At 39.9% G+C, this 22703-nt stretch overlaps 1 protein-coding gene across 1 annotated transcript in view; it reads left to right on the top strand.

Moving 5' to 3' along the window:
* Positions 1-8791: 8791 nt before the first annotated feature.
* The window catches only part of PCSK1 (proprotein convertase subtilisin/kexin type 1), a 39956-nt gene continuing 26044 nt past the window's right edge, over positions 8792-22703 (top strand). The window contains exons 1-5 of the mRNA XM_065936857.1: positions 8792-8971; positions 12177-12281; positions 15713-15823; positions 17941-18087; positions 19806-19882. Of these exons, the coding sequence (XP_065792929.1) occupies positions 8792-8971; positions 12177-12281; positions 15713-15823; positions 17941-18087; positions 19806-19882 (620 nt within the window). The remainder of the gene's footprint in view (positions 8972-12176; positions 12282-15712; positions 15824-17940; positions 18088-19805; positions 19883-22703) is intronic.

Below are 22703 nucleotides of genomic sequence, written 5' to 3'. Positions count from 1 at the left end.
ATAGGCAAGGAAAAGCAGGCCTCAAACAATTGTTTCTAACTGTGGTTCTAAGAGTGGACCAACCCTGATCCCAGATATGACAAGTAAGAAATACATTCAGTAAGACTGAAAAGCCATCTCCTGGCATGTGGAATAATAAATAATGAGGATCACAAGGCACAAGGGCTCATGGAAGTGAAATTATTTTCATTTTCTCAAATTGGATATTATTAATATACTTTGGTTCTTTTCATCACGGTTTCAACAATTATTTTTGCACTGAAATATTCTTTCTCAAACAGTAATTTTGTAGTGGAGAATAATGCCACTTTATTCAAGTGATTAGAGATAGCATCTCTAGTAATTTAGACATGTGGATATCTGTACCTCTTGATACCAGCAGTGAAAATGACATAACATCACTACTTTAAAAAAAATGCATAATTCTAATCTAATCATGAGAAACTTGAAGAAGCTCTTTAGAATAGCTAATAGTAGTATATCAATGGTAATGTCTTGGTTTAGCTAACTAGTACTATAGATACATAATATGGGAAAACTGAGTGAAAGATAAATGAGCCCTATATACTGTTTTTACAACTTTTTGTAAATCTAAAATTACTTCAAGATGAAAGACTAGAAAAGATCTTGTGTTTATAACCTCACCCCTAAGTCTTTTTTAAACAATTTAAAAGGATTTAAATCTACTACATTCTGTGTTTATATTGTCTAAATTAACTAATTCAACATCGGTATTTACTTTTAAATGTTGAATGATGCTTCAGTGCATGAACCACAGGAGAGATAATACCACAGAATGGGAAAATAGGGATTGTCAATGACTATTTTTACTTGCTTTCTGTCTGCTGAAGGACATGGTGATTGTTTATGCTTCTAGACATTTTTTTCTTCTTTTATTATGGGAACTTCCTTTTGTTTCTAAACACTTTTCCTTTCTTTGTTACAAACCTCCACTTCAGCCTTTCTTTGGGGAATTGCTCTTTCCTTACTGAAAACGCTGAAATAATGATGCAACTACAAGTCATACTAAAGCTAATACCCTCCTTACACGTTCAAATACAGTCTACGTCTAGCCAGTGAGAACACACTGACTGGCCCAGGGAGAAGGTGTCAGTATCAGTCAAGCCTCGCACCCATAGTTCTGCTCTGGGACTTTCACGCTGAGGACTAAAAGGAAGTCCTCTTTCTCCCCTTATATTATGAACTCAAAAGCTGTGATCTCAGAAGCGGCAATGGTCACATATGTCACCCTGTGGAAAAGCCTGAGAAATCAGAACTATGAGGATGTAGAAGCTGAGAAATGAGAGAGGGGATGAGGAGGGCACTTGATAAAAGCTATTTAAGTCTCTGATTCCAGTCTCTTGGGCCAGTTCTATATTTCATTTTTTTCATGCTTTAATAACATAACCCAATATATTTCCCTTCTCCTGCTTAAGCTAGTTTTAGTTAGGACACAGCTCTTTGACTTTTGAAACCAAAATAATTTTGATTCATCCATGATGACTTTTGTTGTATACCACTACTACCTGGGACTAATTCAAGGGGAGGAGACAGATAATATGGGTAAATATCAATGAAGAATAAATTCAATATAAAAGGGAGACACCTGAACCAGTGTCAAAGATTACTGAAGAATATTAGAAGGCAGAATAAAGATCAGTGCTGAAAGCTGGTCAAAAATTCTCAGTTCCAAGAATGAAAAGAAAGTAGGTTTTATGAACTAGATCAGTGGACGATCATCAGTTTCAGATCAAATTATTAAAAGTTTTGGTTTGAATTACTCACAAAATAAATTTTGATCACTAACACCCAGCATGACAAGGAGAGAGTCAATCCTATAGCAACTGTATATCTAGACTTATACATAACACGTAGCAAGGTCTTCTGCTACCCTCTTGAACAGTCACTGGTGAGGGAGAGTTGAAACTGCTTCTAAAGCATACTATTGTTACATTAACTTGTAAGGAAGTTTCTAGTAGTTCTATCTTTTCTCTTTCAATAAATTAACTAAATCTTTTTATTAACAACCTGAATGAAGCTACTAATAGAAAGCTACCTTCATCTGTATATAGCATAAAGCTCAGAGCAAATCAATGAATGATAAAATCAAGATTCCAAACATCCTGCATCCGTATACACAGATAACAAGAACCCCAAAACTGTGTGAATCAGGGTGGAAATGTGGCTTAATAGCAGCACATGTGCCTATAAATAGAGATTATTGTAAGCTATTTGTTCAACAAAGAAAAAGTAAAGCTTAACTCAATTTTATGCTATCGTGGCATTCCATAAAGAGGTGAAATTCTTGCTCTAATCAACACAGCTTTGGCCGACTATATTACATTTAATTCTGGGTACCATATTTTTAAGAGTATGTTTAAAAGATCCTGTTCAGACAAGAGTAACCAGAATGCAAAATCATGAAAACAGATTGAGAATGTTTAACCTAAAGTAAGAAAACTTAGACAAGACATAATAAATCTGTCTTCCAAATCAGAAAAGCTGTCACACACAAAAAAGAGCTTAATACCTAGCAGTGTGGTGCAGTAGGGAAAAATTAGCATGACTGGAGCTAAACAATGAGCAAAGATTTGTGTCATTATAAGGAAAGGTTTTGTAACCATTTGAGCTAACCCAAACCAAAAAACAGGCTGTTTTGGGAGAGACCCTGAATTACATATTTGATAGAAATATTTCTTTCTAAAAATTTCTAATTTTATTGGCATATAGTTGACTTACAATGTTGTGTTAGTTTCAGATATACAGCAAAGTGACTCAGTTATACATACACATTTATTTATTTCCTGAGATTCTTTTCTCACCTAGGTTATCACAGAGTATTGAGTAGAGTTCCTTGTGCTACACCACAGGTCCTCGCTGGTTCTCTGGTTTACACATAGCCATGTGTGTGCATTCATCCCAAGCTTCTGACTTACCCCCTCCATTTCCACTTTGGTAACCGTAAGTTTATTCTCGCTATCTGTAAGTATGCTTCCGTTCTGTAAATAAGTCCATTTTTATCTTTATTTGTGTATTAGATTCCACACATGAGTGATATCACATGCATACCTTTCTCTGTCTGAGTTACTTCACTTGTTATGGTAATCTCTAGACTCACGGTGTTATTTTGTTTTTTATAGGTAAGTAATATTTCATTGTTTATTTGCACCATGTATTTTTTATCCACTCAAATCAGTAAAATTTGAAGTCACAGCTGACACTACAGAAATTAAAAGAATCATGAGACTACTACAAATAACTACATACCAAAAGATGGACAACCTGGAAGAAACAGACAAATTCTTTAAAAAGATAAAACCTTCCAGGACTGAACCAGGAAGAAATAGAAAATATGAACAGACCAATCCCAAGTACTGAAATTGAAACAGTGATTTAAAAACTTCCAACAAACAAAAGTCTAGGATAAGATAGCTTCACAGGTGAATTCTATTAAACATTTAGAGGAAAGTTAACACCTATCCTTCTGAAACTCTTCCAAAAATCACAGAGGAAGGAATACTCCAGCTCATTTTATGAGGCCACCATTACCTTGATACCAAAACCAAAGATAACACACAAAAAAGAAAATTATAGGCCAATATCACTGATGAACATAGGTGCAAAAATACTTAACAAAACCAAATCCAACAATACACTAAAAGGATCATATACCACAATCGAGTGGGATTTATCTCAGGGATGCAAGAATTCTTTAATATCCACAAATCAATCAATGTGAAACACCACATTAACAAACTGAAGAATGAAAACCATATGATCATCTCAACAGATGCACAAAAAGCTTTTGACAAAATTCAACACCCATTCATGATAAAAAGCTCTCCGGAAAGTGAGAACGGAGGAAACTTATCCCAACACAAAAAAGGTCATATATGACAAACCCATAGTTAATGTCGTTCTCAATGGTGAAAAGGAATATTCCTTAGGAGTTTCATATATTTAAGATGTGTTAACTAGATTAATGCTTCTTAAACTTTAATTGTATATGAATCAACATGGACTCATTAGAAAAATCAGTTCTGATTCAGTAGTGTTGGGGTGGGGGCTGATAGACCAAATAAATTTCTAAAAAGCTCCAAAGTGATGCCTATCATGTAGTATTCGAACCACACTCTGAGAAGCAAGGAACCAGATAACTGTTAAGGTTACTTTTTGATACTGACAGTCTATAATTTTCACTAAAAAAATACACTTCAGGACCAGCAAAAGCAATTATATTCTGTATTTTCCATATGAAAATGGTGGTGTTTGAGAGCACAGAGGAAGTAGGAGCATTGCCTGGAAACGGAAGAAGCCATATTTCAAAACTTTCTCAGTAAATGTAAATTTTTAAGAAACCCATTCTAAAGTAAAAAAAGAAATGTCAATGAATATTTGTATATGACTACATTTAATTATCTACTTTCACTAGAAGTGACAAGTCATGTTCAATAATGGGAATTAATAGCACTCATTTCTTCAATTTTAATAATTCAAGTTTGTATTAAATTCAATATTCTGTTTGTCCAGTTCACTCACTAACTCCTTTATAATTACTCATCCACTCTGGAGCCTTTCAGTGTACAGACTTTGCTTCATTATCCTCTTACCTTCATTCCTGTAGATTAGAACTTCCTAGCCCGTAGGATTATAGATGTGCCTCAAGATATCTGGTCTTTTCACCCTTTGGGAGGGCTCCTGGGGAGAAGACACAACCAGATCGGCAATTAGTCAATCATGATTCGTGAGTGACACCTAGCACTCATTGGTCTGGCCTCAAGGGAGTGAGCTCAGCCAAGCTGGGTGTCTATCTTGCTATCACCTTCAGCAACTTGCTGCAAGCATGTCTGTTTTTATCTTAGGAGAAGGAACTATGGATCTGTTGGAGAAGTTCATGTCCTAAGTGTTTAATTAGCACAGCAGCCCCACCAAAATTTGGCCATGGGAGGTTAGACAATAAGAAGCTTTTGGCAGGTATATCTTTAGGGAATGGCACCAATGTCAGTCTTCCCATGCATTAAAAACCTTTATCCATTTGTGGCAAAGTAGGTTCATGGTAACATTTCCAAAAGGCACACATATTCTTCAATTTAGAAAAATGATTTTGTAATACTTTATACAATTTAGGTTAATTCTAAATTTACAGCAACTTCTTATGAAATCCCAAAGGTAAATTTAGCAAGGAGCTAAAAGGAAGACTTGCTATATTTAAGATCAAATGTTGCAAATTTTTAATGATTGTAAAAGTTGTTTCAAAATTTTTATTCTCTTCTACAAAACTTTTTTTTCATTGACAGTGGCCATAAACAATTCAAAAAGATTGACACTGTAATGTTTTGATTAGAAATGATCTAGGCTTTCAAGCATAAAATCTGAGATTAAACAGTTACATTGGTGGAAGTATATTTACAGTTCTTAATGTTATCTATATTCAATTTTAATATATTATTCCAAATATTATATTTTATTTTCTTGTCAAAACTGTATCACATTTTTTAAAATGCAGAAAATAGCTTTAGTAAGTGCTGTACAGATATTCCCAAATGTCTTCCAGCTTATCCTGTGTGTCATGCAAATATTATAATTTTCTATTTGGTAAAAAAAATACTGCTATAGGTAGATATCCCTCTATAATATGTTCTGTTACCAAATATCTCTAGTATAATTACAAACTAATTAATCATATACTTGTCTTAGTATATAGCTACTATTACCCAAAGAAAACTTGAAGTTTACATAACAATTGGAAAATGTTAGACCTAATTTATTTCCCCACTCCTTCCCCTATGCCTCTTGGAAAAAAAAAAAAACTGAAAAATTACTCTGAAGGGCTGGCAATACTCTTTTTCTTAACCCAAATGGTTATATGTTGTTCACTCTGTGATAAATCATTGGGTACATGGTTTTATATGCTTTAGTATACCTACTTTATTTCACTGTAAGAAAAGGTTTGAAGTTTTTATTTTCCAATACTAAAGAGATATGGTGATACACAGATCTCCGAACATCCTTTACCTCCTGTTCATAATACCTCACTACCCTCCAAGAAAACCTAATAAATGATTAACTGTATCACTGGGCAGTTGGGAGAAGTCATGAAAGGCATGAGACTTACTTGATTATTCATAATAGAAACAGTACTTTGCAGTTTCTGAATTATCCTGTTTCCTACATAAATTAATCAGATGAATCAAATGCTATTAAAACCAACTTAAGGGTGATAATTGGGATTTCTAATTCATGATACAAAATCTGACAGTGATGGGCCTGGAGGTTATTACTATGATCTACAAATCAGGACAGGGTTAGTTCTTGATATGACAAATTTAAGATGACTCCTACATGTATATTTGTACCTCTAGCCTTGGCAAACATTCATCCCTCCTGCATCCCAGAAACTGTGGCAATTAAGGTCCAACAGATAAAATTCAGAGAATTTCAAAATAAATTACTGATATATATATATATTTGGATGGGGATATTATCTTTCTACTGTGAGAATTTAGTTTGCACTTTTAAGTATATCACTTTTAAGTATATCAACCAAATATTTATTCCAGGTGTTTAGGGTGCTCCATTTAAGATAAACGATTCATTAATGAGACACTGGCCTCAATGATTTACTTGAACTGCAAACTGATTTACTTGAAGAACAATAAGGGCAAACACGTTCCTGCTCTAACCATTCCTACCATTATTAAACATCTGCAACATGTTTCTCTTGTTTTGCTAGCACACAGTTAGCATCTGTCTGCTGTAAGAATGAAATACCCTAGAGAGCTTGAGTCCACAACTCAGCTGAGATAAGAGAAGACAGCTCACCTAGCCATCAATACTCACACATGTGAATTTACAGTGCCAACAGAAAAACTATCATTCTGTCCATTCTACAGCACCTCATGTGAGAGTTACATTATTGTAATAGACTTAACTGCATCCCATGGTTTACTAACATTGGCATTTGTTCTCATTAAGAAGCTTTTTGTTTAAAGAAATTATTGATCTCCTCCACATTTCTGCCAACATGGAGGCAAATGAAAAATCAGTACTAGCCTCATCTTCCACCAAGCCTCCATTTCATTTGCTTTCTGTCAAGAGGTAATCTCTTGCTTCCTTTCTCCACAAGCGCATATGCCTTCTCCCACTCATCCCTTTTCTTTTCTCTAGAATAGGCTGCGCCCCCCAGCGGTTGGGAGCTTTAAAAAGAAAAACAAGAAAGAAAAAACCTTTATCGGGCAAGACTTTGAATCCCCTGCAATTTCATTTTGGGGCTGAGTGCATTGTGTTCCCAAGAATTCCAATGCAATTAGTCACGATCAAGACCTAACCATACTTCTCCTTTGTGGTCAAATTCCTGTTTTTTTCCTTTTTAAAGAGGGGGATGGCACCAGTCAAAAGGAAATAGTTTGATTCTTGGGGGCACGACGATTCTTGGAACTCAGAAGCAGAGCTCGCGCTGGCAACCCGTGCTGGTGGCGCTGTCCACTCCTTGGTGCTGAATGCAGAGAGACCCTAGCATTTACCACCAGGCTCAACGTCTCGGAATCAGAAAAGGTTCAGCCACAGTACACTGCACCCATTTCCCTTTTCTGGGATAGAGGACCATTTAGACATCTTATTCTCTTTCCATAAGAAAACACTCTTCCACCAAAAGAAACCGTGCCTCTTACGGGAAAGCAATGGCACAGTTTCAGTTCAACACCAAAGTGAAATGGTCTCCTGAAGGAAGAATGGAAATTTCAGAATTAATGAAACCTACTCTTCCTCGCTCTGAATCAACACAATACAACTTGGATACACTTCCTTGTTAATAAATAAAGGAAACTGTGTCTTAATTGTATGATAAAAATAAATAAAAATTTAAAATAATGTGATTAATCATTTTTTTCTGATAAAGACTGCAAAGTGGGTGGTACTGGGCGCTGCAATATCTGAGACAGAATTTTAGATATTGTTTTACTGAGGCTAAGAAACAGAGGAGAAAAGGAAGTAAACTTGTTAACTAAGGAGGTTTGAATGGCTAAAAATATGTTCTTTAAAATGTTGCTTTAACATTGTCTTCCCAGAGGTGCTCATTCTCCTAGGCAAATTAGGTCAGAGGCTTCCCTTCTGGGCTCTGTCTTCCCAGCCTCCGTCCCATTTGAAAAACAGAAAGGCCCTGTTCTTCACAGCAGGTGCTGATAACCACAGAGTCGTTATAAAAATCCTCCCCTCTCCCTTCCCCCACACAGGAGATAGTCAAGCAAAGATCAAGAAAATGGACAAAAGGGATAAAAGGGACGGGAAGTGTGCTGCGCTCCAGGTCTTTGATTCTTGGTAGTTATATTCAAACGGGGGGCACTTCTCAAAGAGAAGTGAAGGTGTTTCTCGCGGCTGCAAAATTTACAGTTAGAAAGGGAGTCGACTTAACCAATACCAGCAAGTGTTTCTTCCTTTTCTTAATCCCTCGCTGCTTATTTTAGCAGCTTCTCCACCCCGCCGGGAATACCATCCAGATCTCAGTCCAGGTAGATCTGACGTCAAGAGATGGCTTTCGTAGATTTGACGTGTAAACACTCATTTCCATTCCTCCTCGGAAGGGCTGGGGCTCCACTCGGCAGGGAGACCGAAACGCTGCACTGAGCGCTCGCCACCGCCCAGCGTCTCCTGCGCGTCTCTAATCTCATCGCAAACCAAGCCGGAGCGAAAGTGGCCCGAGCCCCGCAGTGGAAGGGGTGCTCGTTTCTGGCTTCTCTGGCGTGCTCCTCGCTCCCCCTCCCTCCCCACTTGGGTGCGAGCCGGAGCGAGAGCGATGGAGCGGAGAGCCTGGAGTCTGCAGTGCACTGCTTTCACTATCTTTTGCGCTTGGTGTGCAATGAACAGTGTCAAAGCGAAGAGGCAGTTTGTGAATGAATGGGCGGCGGAGATCCCCGGGGGACCTGAGGCAGCCTCGGCGATAGCCCAGGAGCTAGGCTATGACCTTTTGGGTCAGGTAAGAGTCTGCACTTTCAAGAAACTTTCTGGGGCCCGAGGGGACTGGAGGGACTGGAGCGCCATCTCCCAAGTGGGAGTCCCACGTTGCACTCTCCTGAGCCCAGTGGCAAAGAGCAGGAGCTTTTCCGGCTCTCGCCCCTGGCGAGCTTGGAGAAGCCTTGCATTATTTATTGTTTGGGCTGGGCGCAGCCAGGCAGAACCCAGCCGCTGCAGCTGGGTACAGCTTAGTCTCGGCTGTTGTCCGTTCTGGAATTGAAATCCGTTTCCCGCGCGGTTTGGCACAAAAATCCCTCCACTGTCGTTCACGCAACTTGAGATGCATGCAGGCTCGTCCCAACCAGCGCCAGGGCAGGTGAGAGGCAGTGCGCTCTGTCCCCCTGGGTCTCAGCAGGTCTGCGTCAGGAGTCGGCTGTTTCCTTCTTTTCAATATGGCAGCATCAGATCCAAGTCCTGCTGCAAGGGGCCAAGTAGGCTTGGAGATGTTCGCTGCAGCCTTCTCAGATACGCTCACGGCTCGGCTCTCTCTGGAGAGTGCCAGTGGCCTCAATTCACAACCCGGGGCTTGGGGGTTGCGGAGTGGTAGATGAGGTGGGTGAGAGGCATGGGACCAACTCTCCAGCCCTCTACTGCAAGCTCCGGACTCTCACTGGAAACTTGCAAAGTCCGAGCTTCACAACTTTGCTCGGTCAGTTCCCCTTCAGGGTCAGGCTGGCTGCCGAAGTGACGGTGGGGAAAGGATTTCTTTCTTGTTCCTCAGCCAGATGTGTTTTAGCTTCCCAGGGGTTTCCATTTGTGTGTGGGGTGGGGGGGGGGGTGGTGGGGAGAAACTGTTGCCCGTTCAAGTGAGGACTGGGTTAATAGATAGCTAGGGGGTACGGGCGTCGAGCCATTTTGTAGGGGGCTGTGAGTTCTCATGGAAGCTTTCCTTTCCCTTGGCTCAGAATCAAGCCCTTATTTCTTGCCTTGTAACTTGTTCGTCGAAATGGGGGAGGAGGGAGTTGTAAAACATTTTGGCGCGTTTTTTCTAGAGGTGGTGGTAGAGATGCGGTTGAAGTCAGGGATGAGTAATCCGTGTGGGCGTTGCGATTCCATAGATTGAAATCCTCTAGAGAATGTGCCTTTCCTTGCCAGAGGCTTCATGCTCCAACTGTATGAGCCAAACTGCCTGAAATGCCCAGCACGAAAGTCAATGCCCATATTGACTTCTCTTCTCTGTGTACCAGTAGCAGACCAATAGTTTTGCTTTTGCCAAGTCCTTGTTCTGTGCTAGGCTCCGTATTGGGGGCTAAGAAATAGTAGGAGGAAAAGAAACCTTCAAGGAACCAAGAGTCTAGAGACTGGTTTTAAAATAAATGATTGCAATTGCAAGTAATTGGTATAGCAACAGAAACTGTTGCTGCAGTCTCAATACTTGTTGATTGAAAGATTGAAGATGGAAGGGAATTGGGAAGGGGGAAAAGAAGACAATCCAAGGAGGAAACATTTGCACAGGGTTCAGTAAGAAGAGTCAAAGGTGGGAACATGATGAGACTGGGGAAGGCACCCAAGGCATAGGAAATGGCTTGTGGGGAAACAGGGAGATAGAAAGAAAGTGGCTTACTTAGAAGTCAGGAAATTGCAAGGAATTCTTGGAGTCTAAAAAGAGTGAGTAGTGGGTAGAATTGTACTGGTGGGTACTATGGGCACCATGGACATCTTGTGAGTCCTGTGAAGGGAAAAAAAAAAAAAATCTGGGAACTTAATCCTTGGACTGAAGCTAAATAGCATTGGTAACTGTGTGGAAGGAGACTGGAGGAGAGAGCAAAAAATAACTCCCTCTTCTTTTTCTCATCTATTAGCCTCAGACATTCACCCAAACCCAGACCATTCATTGTGGGAACTGCTTTTTAAAATCACAAGTCCCCCCCAAAAATAAAATAAAATAAAATCACAAGTCCCAATAAACAAATAAATAACAGTAAACCAGTACTGTTGGTAGGATCTTCAAGGAAGGCATAGTCACAAGAAAGTTTAGCAAAGAGTGGGGAAAACCTACCTAGAGTTGCACATGACTTGCATACACATATTTCCAGTTAAATGACATTACTAATAAATGTTTTAAAAATAATAATTCCTTATAAGAGACTGACGGTGCTTTCCTGGTTCTGTTTCTTTTCTTTCTTTGTTTACACTTAGATGCATCACCATGTTGAACTTCTTAAGGCCTCAAGATAAAGCTAGGATAGGGAGGGGGTGACAAGAGGCAAAACCACTGATAGCAGAAACAGAGCTAAGTGCTGGTGAGCTTTCCTCAAGGCTGCTTTTCTCTCTCCCCAACTCCACGTAAAGCTTAGAGCAGATTCACTCCCAGAGGTTCAGGCTTGGAGCAGGACCTAAGCATCTCTGTGAAAAAAAACCCTCTAGGTGATGAGAAACATCACTTTAAAGAAAGTAATTCTTCTGAAATAACCCCTTGTCAATTGCTGGTCTCAATTAAAAAAAAAAATACAGGGCATCTACAGAATTTAGTAGGTTCAAATTAAGTACTATCTGGAATAAAGGGAAATTATCTTAAAAGAATAATGAACTTAGCTCTAAAGGGACCATTTGTATCGATACCAAATGTATTGATAGTCATCTAGAGAAATTTACACACTCTAAGGTAGAATACCTGTGCTAAATGTAGCATCCTGGCTTCTTCCTCAAAGCTTTGAACTACTGGAAAGTCAAATAGTCATTCCTAGTAGCTTATAACAATCATCGCTATGGATTCAATCACTATATTTTATAACAACAAATTGTTCTAGCTGAGTGTGGCACTACACAAGTATAGTACCAAAGAGTTTGCCTGCTTTCTACATATTATCATTCTGACATGATACATTTTATAGAGTGAGTATATTTTTTAGAAATGTCTAGCTACACAATAACATCACCTAGAAAAGAAAATGTGGTTTCTCTGAAATATAAAAGACAGAAGCATCATCAGCCTTTAAGAATGCTGTGACCCCAAGGGATAATATTGGGAAGCTCATCTCACTGAACAGACTAAGAAGCAAAGGAAGGCTTCTAACAGTGCCTTCCTCATCAAGAAAAAGGTTACCTTCAAGTACAAGAAATGCACTTAATAAAAATTGCCTGTTTGCAAGTTAGCTGGGTTTCAATCTGACCCATACACACTTATTTTGGAAAGAGGATTTTTATTTTAATTTTTTCTTTTATAGATTGGATCACTTGAAAATCACTACTTATTCAAACACAGAAACCATCCTCGGAGGTCTCGAAGGAGTGCCTTTCACATCACTAAGAGATTATCCGATGATGATCGTGTAAGTGTTGTGCATTTGTCTTTTTAAACCAGTAACCTGACTTATCTGCTTCTTCTTTGTGCTTGCTAACAAGAACAAAAGCAAATATTATTCTTTTTTCTTGTTTTCACAATTATTTATCTGTCGTGTTTCTTATCATTTCCATAGGGTTATAAATGCACATAACAATAACTGAATCTAATTGGTTGACTACATTATATGTGTGTATACACACACACACACACACACACACATGAACTATATAATACCAGTTCACAAATTCAGTATAAGAGCATGAAAATGAATACTGAGAATCAAGTGGCAGCACTAATGAACTGTTTGACAATACAATCAATCAACAGCCTTTTGTTATATGCCTATCTATGTACCAAGCATTTTGATATCCAGTGTAATGATGCCAAACAAATATAATACAGAAAGTCTGCTCTTAATAACATTTCAGTGTTATCTGAAAATACATTCTGCTGTTTCTATCTGGTTTGGTTATATAGGGAACTAGTGTTTCTGAGAGAGTTTTAAATCCATGTCTTCAGGAGGCAAATGTTTCCATAAGTATTGTATTATCTGACCCAGAGTATTTGATCTCCTTTTATTCTGGTTTGTATACATAGTCAATGATTAGGTACCAGCAGGAAAAGTCTAGAATGAATATAGGTAAAGTGTGGGGCTAATTTCATGTATATCTAATGTACCTTTTGCTTTTTTAAATTAATTTATTTATTTTAATGGGAGGCTAATTACAATATTGTAGTGGTTTTTGCCTTACATTGACATGAATCAGCCACGGGTGTACATGTATTCCCCATCCAGAACCCCCCCTCCCACCTCCCTCCCCATCCCATCCCTCAGGGTCTTTTTGAAGTCTGTTTTTGAGGTCATAAACATCAATAGAAATGCTGATATGAAATAAAAATTTGAAGTATTGTTATATACACAGTGTTGCCTTTTCTCAAGAATATGCCATACTGATGAAAATTTATCCTGGGGAGCCTGATATCTGCATACATGATTTCTGTTGTCTAGGACATTCCCAAGAATTATGAAAGTTTTGTGAGAGATAAAACATACACTTTCAACTTCCCATAAAGAAAAGTAAAAATGACAGAACAGGGCTAAAATTGCTGAAAGTTCGTGGGAATCACAATCGCTGTAATATAATTTGCTACTTTGTTATGCATAAGATAGAATTTTTAAAAGAAGAAGAAAAAGAAGACAAATTATGAGAGTAGGAAATGACTGGGCCTGGGTTACCAGTGTTCCAACATGAAAGCAGCAACCAAACCCAGATCAAGACGTTACATCAGGACCATGGACAGCAACCCACAGCTCCTAAGCATCCATTGCTGGCTTTTTTTCAAGTAAATGGCTAGAAGTGACAGACCTAAGCAGAGGCCCTTAACATCATTTTAAACGTTTCTTGTCCAATAAACTCTTCCTTTCACTGTTCCAAGGCAGATGGCTAATTGTATACGGGCTCTGAAAGTAGGACAACTTCCAGTACTCTATCTAGGCTTACTCTTTGGGCAAAAAAAACAAGAGAAATATTTCCTTGTCTGCTAAATTCATGCCTGACATTAATGTACAAGGAAGTCACACTGACCTCCCTTCTCATCTTCACAGGAGAAAACTGGATAGAGTAAAGCAGATCTAACTGTTGTTATTCAAAGTATCTCACTAAAATGAACAGATGGCCCAGTTCTATTCTTTAGATAATTGATTTGTAATTCCTTAGTAATTGACTTGGGGGATAATCTCAAAACATAGTGAAGAAGAGCTAAGAATTTACTCTCCAGCATAACTTCATTAGAAAAGAGTCTATATAATCCTATGAAAGTTATCCCCAGAATAATTTAATTTCAGGAAAAATTCTAGAACCCATTGAAGCTTGAAGTGGAAGACTGGACTAGATGCTTTTTAATGCCCTTTTCAAAGGGCATTAAATCCCAAAAGGATTATTTACCATTAAGTACATGATACTTACTATATATACAATAGAAGGATGCTACCAATTTGCTCTCTTCCATTTGGTCTGCTCTTACAGACACTAATATGGGATTCAGAGTTAATGACATTAATCATAACTCTGTTTCCACCAATTGATTGTTTACCCGATCAGATGCTAGAGTGCCTCTTCTTTGATTCCACTTTTTAAAAAATGCTCTTGATTTTCATTTTATTGCTCTTTTTTTGATAGGGATAATATTCTTCCAAATTAGCACTCTGAAGTGCACCAATATGCTATCTGTAAGTCTGTTAATGAAATCTGTAAGTGACTCTCTCCCTCAAAGATTAGTACTTGTTCCCTAGCAGCCAGCTTCCAAAGACCAATTCAGATGGCAGGCAGTATATTCAAAGCATTGAGGTATTTTAAGCCAAAACAATAAAGCTTGAGAAAACAGGCACTTTAAAAATAAATTATAGTGACTGATTTCCAACACTCAAGTCCCTCCCAATGTTTATAATAGGTTTGCAGTATGTTTTCTAATTGGAAATTCAGGATGGTCTTGCTAGATGGTTTTATCCTTTAGTTGCAAATTATTTTTCAGTTTTTATTTTTGGAGCTGACTCATTAGTGTTCTCACATTAGCAATATCCTATCACACACTGGACTATCATCATGTGTACGAAGGAGAGGATATGTTTTGGGTAGGAAACAGTTATGTTGCTTAGCAGAATCAGAGCACGGTAGTATCTCATAATGAATATAACCACAAGGCAGTCCCTCACCTCTTGGGGCCTCAAGTATAATAGGATTATGCTATAAATGTTGGAAAGGTAATTTTTGTATTGTCAGATCTCCTTGCATAATACATGAAACGAAATTAATGATAAGTGTGCATGGTCAGTAGGGCTCATCCATCATCCCAGATCTGTTTCTCATATTAAATATTCTTAAGCAGAAGGTTGAAGCACAGGGGAGCCAGAATTTTGAATCTGCAAAGATGCAGCACCTTTTCCATCTTTTATCACATCTGCAATTTCTATTTTTGTGAATAAAGAAAGAGAAATTAAGGTGTATGAGCAACATAACAGCAGTCTCTGAGATCTCTTAGCCTGTTGACTCATTCCATGCAAACGGACAAATTTTCAGCTACGGAACCTTGGAACCTCAATATAAAAATGGGTATTATGGTCCATTTGCTGATGAAAGCAGGCTGAACTTTTACTTCCACTGGAATCACAGTGTCAATAATTTGAGGGAACCATCACTTCACTGACTACTTCTCCTCCTCGTAAAGGCACACTTTACTATAATAGAGGAAATGGTCATCTCCCCAGTGGGTAACCCCTTATTCTCACTGAGCTGCCAGTGTGAACTGCAGTCAAGTGAAAACACTGATGGAGAGAATCCTAGAGCTAGTTAAAGGAAGATGATTACTCCAGAGGTGGCTGTTTAACTGTTGATTTTCTTGCCGTAAAACTCCTGGTAGGTGATATGGGCAGAACAACAGTATGAAAAAGAGAGGAGTAAACGCTCCATCCTAAGAGACTCAGCTCTGGATCTCTTCAACGATCCGATGTGGAATCAGCAGTGGTACTTGGTAAGTACCTGCATGAGGACTGTGTAGGCCCTGGGTTACTTGTTGTCTCTGAAAAACAGATATTTTTAAGTAACAGATAATTCAGTTCAGGGCTGTGTTACCTGGAGATCAGGGTGAATGGGACCTCCCATGATCTGGATCTTCTGTTTGGCTGTGTGAGAACGTCTGAAAACACAGATCTTTAGCTTCTACAAGAGGAAGTCTCCTTACGTTTATCTGGAATAAGTACAGAAGAACTGGGTCTTGCAAGGTAGGGTTGCAAAAACAGTATTCATGGCAAAAATCAGACCTGCTCACAGTTACTTCTGAGAACTCTTTAAATCACCCAAAGAGGACAGTGAACGTGATTCAGTATATACAGCTCTGAATGACAATTCTTACATGCTCCCAGGTGAGAATCTCTGAACCAAGCTAAAGGAAGGAACATGAGGAAAGACAAAAGGCATCTATCTGTGAATGTCTAGACTTGCAAACCAGTTCTACCTTTAAGGGGCTTCCCTGATGGCTCAGACAGTAAAGAATTTGCCTGCAGTGATCCCTGGGTCAGGAAGATCCCCTGGAGAAGGAAATGGCAACCCACTCCAGTATTCTTGCCTGGAGAATCCCATGGACAGAGGAGCCTGCCAAGCTGCAGTCCATGGGGTCGCAGAGAGCTGGACATGACTGAGCAACTAACACACACTTAGTCTACCTTTAAGACAGTTACCAAATCCTTACTGGAATGTGGGCTGTGAGTGGAGAAACTATACATGCTCCTGCCTGCCTGCCTGCAGAGTGCTCCCCCTTCTGTTTTCACATTAAGCCTCTACTGTGTTAACACAGGTGAACAGACGTGCTTATTGTTGAGAATATTGTAAAAGATAAAATTTCATGAGGACCATAAACTGAGGCCTAGATATCCTTGTTGCAGGGAAAGATCAATTCTTCTTGAAACTCTCCTAACCTAAGCGATACTTGCTCACTGCAGAAGATACTCATTAACACTTGTGCATCTACCATGTGCCAAATATTAATACTATCCTAACTGTTTGACATGAATTAACTCATTTAGTTCTCACGCAACATTGTGTTATTCATATAATAAGTATTCCCTTTTAACAGATGAAAAAACAGACATATTGGCAAGAATCACATGATTCTTGTGGTGGGGCCATAGTTCATATCTCCAGAGGCCATACTCTTAACAGCCAGACTCCGATTGTTCCTCTCACTGACATAGAATCCTTCTCTGGCTTTGGCCAACATCTGTGTGCAGTTCCAGCCTCCTGGGACTCAGCTTCATGTTGGCCTAGAAAATTCTGGTTTTGCTCCTCCTCTTTCTGATGGGCATCAGCCAGGGGGCAATGCATTCATTGATACTTCTGATTGTTGTCGTTTGTAAGTTTCCTGTTGATCCATTCAGTTAAAAACCCGGCTCTCTTCTAATGCATCTCTCTTGAATGCTTGGGGATGTGCTCATATCTGTATTCCTTTGCTGTCCAATTTCTCTTCCCTACAGCCCTACATACTGTAACTCTCAGAAAAGTTACCTGAAAAAAAAAATCCTAAATCACCTCCCACAGATACTGACTCTCTAAATCACTCATACTTGGAAACAGGCAGTTCAATTTCAAGTCCTGGTAATACCACAGCCTTGTGGGTATCCAAGTTCTGATTTTTCTTTTAGAAAAGTTATTAAAAAAAATATCCATGAGTAACTGAACCAGACAAAATACAGTATGTTCAGTGTGGCAGTAGAGGTTTAGGATTTGGGGGAGATGGAAAGTTGGGGCAGCAAATAAAGCTTCGGTAGATGAAAAGCTTGAGCATGTAATTATAAATGAAAGCAACTTAGGGATAAACTTCTTCAAAGCCACAGAGCTCAAAGACAAGGGGCACAGGGTGATTCATCTTTTCCAGTGATTTTTCCATCGGAACAACTGGAAAAAGAGCAGAACTATGATGATTCGCTTGGTCCTCCCCTCAACTCTGTCTTTTATTTCACCTCATTGCCTGCTTCTAAAGAATAGAATGACCCCAGGAAAAAGAAAGATGGGTCTCAAGACTGGAGCTTCAGTTCTCATTGTGCAGCAAGCAGATTATGATTTTACCAATGCTTCTTTGTTCTTTTTTACCAGCAAGATACAAGGATGACTGCAACCCTGCCCAAGCTGGATCTCCATGTGATACCTGTTTGGCAAAAAGGCATCACAGGCAAAGGTGTTGTTATCACTGTACTGGATGATGGCTTGGAGTGGAATCACACAGACATCTATGCCAACTATGTGAGTCTAAGCCCTCCTATTCCTGCAGCTTAGGGTGCTGCCTATACAGACATACAGTTAGGGCTTCACTTCCCTCAAGCAGGAGGTGCTCTGAGTGAGCCCTGGGATTGATGAGACAAGCTTTGGCTACTTCCCTCACCCCCCTGCCAGTGCACATAAATTTCTTTCTTTTTTTCTTTCTTTCTTTCTTTTTTTTTGTATCACTAGACATTGAAAGAATTCACTGAAGCTGAGGACTGTATAAAAGTTATGTGTGTTGGGGTTGGAGGAGGCACTAACACTGGCTAGATTATTAAAAAGCCATTCAAATTCTATGCCACTCAGTACTGGGGGACATGAAAGCAATCAGATCAAGCCTCACATCTGAGATCATTTTCACAGCCATCCTCCTCACATTCCCTGTGGGTCAATAGCTCTCACATTGTGAAGTTATATGAATGTGACTCCATCCATGCAAATCAAAGCATGTACTTGATAGTGCAAAAATGACAAACTGAGAAAAGTTTACCAAAAATGGAAAGTAAGTCAATTATTTACTTGTTTATGAAGTTCTCCATAATATTTTAGGTCTTTAGGGGACTTCCCTGATGGTCCCGTGGATAAGACTCCATGCACCCAAAGCAGGGGTCCTGAGTTCGATCCCTAGTCAAGGAACTATAATAGATCCCACATGCCACAACTAAGAGCTCGAATGCTACAACTGAATATTCCACAGGCCACAGTTAAAAGATCTTACATGCCGCAACACAGATCGATGATCCAATGAGCCACACCTAAGACCCAGCACAGGCAAACTAATGAATTAAAAATATTTCAGGTCTTGATTTAAAGATCCGTGTTTTATCTTGAATACTACCCACTATCTTTATCCCAGCCTTTCTACTCAACCAACGTTCCAAAGCTAAACAGCAAAGAAAACGGAGTGGAAAAGAAGAGATGAAAAAGATGAGCAATTATTAAGACAGAGAAACATAAAGAACAGCAGGAGTGGTGACACAATTATTAAAAGGTGGTTGGATCTCCTTGCAGTCCAAGGGACTCTTAGGAGTCTTCTCCAGCACCACAATTCAAGATCATCAGTTCTTCGGCACTCAGCTTTTTTTATTGGAGGAGGGAATGGCAATCCACTCCAGTATCCTTGCCTGGAGAATCCCATGGAGAGAGGAGCCTGGCAGGCTACAGTCCATGGGGTCACAAAGAGTTGGACATGACTGAGTGACTAAGCATCGGCGGCAGAGAAATCCAAAGAAGAGCAGTCTGTTTGAAGTCTATTTAGTGTAACTGGGGTGCCTGAAGGAGCTCACTGTAGACCTGAGCCCCACCCCACAGCCAGTTCTTAGGACAGGGGTAGAAGGACTGATGTTGAAGTTGAAACTCCAATACTTTGGCCACCTGATGCAAACAGCTGACTCATTGGAAAAGACCCTGATGCTGGGAAGGATTGAAGGCAGGAGGAGAAGGGGACGACAAAGGGTGAGATGGTTGGGATGGCATCACTGACTCAATGGACATGGGTTTGGGTGGACTCCAGGAGTTGGTGATGGACAGGGAGGCCTGGCGTGCTGCAGTTCCTGGGGTCACAAAGAGTCAGACATGACTGAACGACTGAACTAAACTGAACTGAAGAAGATTTGGAAAGCACTGTTTTTTTGTTTTTTGTGGGGTTTTTTTGGGTTTTTTTTTTTGATGCTACAGTGTTATTTTTGCTTTCTCTTTAGGATCCAGAGGCCAGCTATGATTTTAACGATAATGACCATGATCCATTTCCCCGATATGATCCCACAAATGAGAACAAGTAAGTAAATGTGGATTTGGGGGTGGGGGTAAGTGCTTTAAAATGCTTTCCTCTTATTTGAGAAAATTACACTATAAATATGATCCACATTTTTGCTCTCAGAAAATGCTCATGTACACCATCCATACAACAACATTTTGTTGCTTTTAAAACAGGAAACATGTATTATGCATGTATATTATCTGTGGTGAAACAGACCACCAGCCCAGGTGGGAGGCATGAGTCAAGTGCTCGGGCCTGTTGGGCTGGGAAGATCCAGAGGAATCGGGTGGAGAGGGAGGTGGGATGGGAGACCGGGATGGGGAATTCGTGTAACTCTACGGCTGATTCATATCAATGTATGACAAAACCCACTGAAAAATAAAAATTAAAAAAAAAAAAACAACACTACAGAGCTGTAAGCTTAAAAATGGTTAAAATCATAAATTTTGTTATGTATGTTTTAGCACAGTAAAAAATAAAACTAAAAAGTATAAAAAAAAAAATAAAACAGGAAACAGAAGCTCCTATTTTTACATTCCTTTTGGCTTACGGGACTATATTTCAATTAAACTTTCTTCTTATACTATGAAATGTACCCCTCCAAATGTTACTGAATAGCTATGACTTTAGAAGAAATCTTTGGGACATTTGTTGCTGTTGTTCAGTCACTAAATTGTGTTTGACTCTTTGAGATCCCATGGACTGCAGCACACCAGGCTCCCAGAGCTTGCTGAGACTCACATCCATTGAGCTGATGATGCTGTCTAACCATCTCATCCTCTGCTGCCCCTTTCTCCTTTTGCCTTCAGTCTTTCTCAGCATCAGGGTCTTTTCCAACAAGTCAGCTGTCCAACAGGTGGCAAAGTATTTATTCGAGCCTCAGCTTCAGCAACAGTTCTTCCAATGAATACTCAGGGCTGTTTTCCTCTAGGATTGATTGGTTTGATTTACTTGCAGTCCAAAGCATTAAAGAATAAAAATATTCACTCCATCACCATTGCACCTAGTTCCTCTGTGAATCTTTCACTATTAGCAACATGCTTGTTGCTAGCCACGAAGAGAAATCCAGATGGCCAAAATAACAAATCCCTATGACTTCCTATGGTAGCCACAACCACGCTCACTAGTTCCCTCAGAAAAGCATGGCAAGACACCAGACAAGAGAAATATACCTTAAGGTTTGGCCCTCAAATCCAACACAGTCTCCAGGGCATTGGGCTAATTAGCCTGTTCCAGTTTTCTTCTGAGTATTTTAACGCTAAAAGGAAGAGGCAAAGGACATCTTCTGACTCCTAAGTTAACTCCCCATAGTATCCACAGGGTGATAAGAGAGGCTAAGAGCCAGACTTGGCAAAGCAACGAAGCAAATGAAGACCCAAAGGCAAGAGACATTTTAACCTTTTTGTTAGCTCCAAAGGAACTTTACCTTCTAGGCACACAGCCTCGTGTCCATGCACATGGGAAAACTCATCTTTGTGCATAAAGACATCTCTCACAGACTTGAAGGAGACATTTCACTTTTTCCTCTTCATTTGCTTCACCCAAAAGAAACTTACACCAAAAGAGGAGAAAGTCAAGGCAAAAGGAGCACTGCCACAAGAGGGGATGGAAAGATCAATCAGGGAAAAGCTCCCACGGCTGTCATATAATGTACTTCCCGTTCCTTTCTTCCTCCCTCTTGGATTAGTATCCAACTTGGGTCCATCAGTTCTCTCTCTTTCTCGCTTTCACCTTCCCTCCCAGTTTCTCCCTTATTATCTCAGAATTTCCATGTGGCTGGTGCGGTAATGTTGACCTAAAGCAGTTATATTGGACTGTCCTCCTCCAGAAGGCCAACAAACCCCAGGAAGGGAGTCTGGAGCTCAAGGACTTGGCTTCAACTTCTGGGTGTATATTTCTTCCCTCGGCGGGGAAGGGGAGGCTTCGGGAGGTACCATTTGCTTTCCTTCAGTACCACTTATTTCCTTTAGCATTTATCTTTTAGAGGGGTAAACCACAAGCAGCCCTAGAGGTTAGAATATTCCAGTAACTACACAATAGGAACCATGAGGGGGGCCCCCTTGGAGGAAAGTGGGATGTCTCAGAAACTTAGAGCAGGACTCCCCCAGACAAATATTCAGCCATATTTCTGAGTGAGGGCAGTGTGGGACCAGGAGGAACATCCATCCTTTTACAGCAGGACCTTGCAAAGTTAGCCTGGCTGGTAGTGAGAGCTTTGCCAATTACCAGAAAGGAGGACGGCTTTGAGAAAGTCACTCACCTCACTCTGTCTCTATTTTTTTTTAATTTTGTCCCCCAAAAAGGTGACAAGGTCCCTGTTTACCTACACTCCTAAAATAAACTACCTAAGGAAATGGGTAATAAGTGCTAAGAAGAAAAGGGCACTCTTTCTAGAATGAGCTAGAAGTGACAACTCTCATTCCTTTCCCTTGGTCAAGACTAAGAGGGAAATTTGCTCCCACCCACATGGGTTCAGCTGCGGAGACAGTTAGCTGGAGGTGTCAGCCCAGCCTCCTTCCTGGGCAGTGTGCCTTGGCTCTGGTCCAGGATCCAATGTGGGTGATGATTTGTGTGGCAGACGCAAGATAGGCGAATACCTGGTGAAATGATATCCTTGGAATTTTGTACTTGTGATAATGGGAACTCAGGTATCCTCCTTTCCCCCTGCCAAACAAAAGGGACTTGCCACTCATGGTACTGATGATAGCCCATTCGCAGAGTTTCAAAGGCCCCAAGGTAGCAGCCTATACAATTTTATTTAATTTGTGCCTGAAAACTGTGAGCTTCCAGAGCATAGCAGACCATGGACCATGCACACAGTATAGGATTTGGGTAGCAT

The sequence above is a fragment of the Muntiacus reevesi genome, chromosome 1 (assembly GCF_963930625.1).
Source record: "Muntiacus reevesi chromosome 1, mMunRee1.1, whole genome shotgun sequence".
NCBI lineage: Eukaryota > Metazoa > Chordata > Mammalia > Artiodactyla > Cervidae > Muntiacus > Muntiacus reevesi.
Note: the sequence above shows the minus strand (reverse complement) of the source record. Positions and strands in the feature narration are given on the sequence as shown.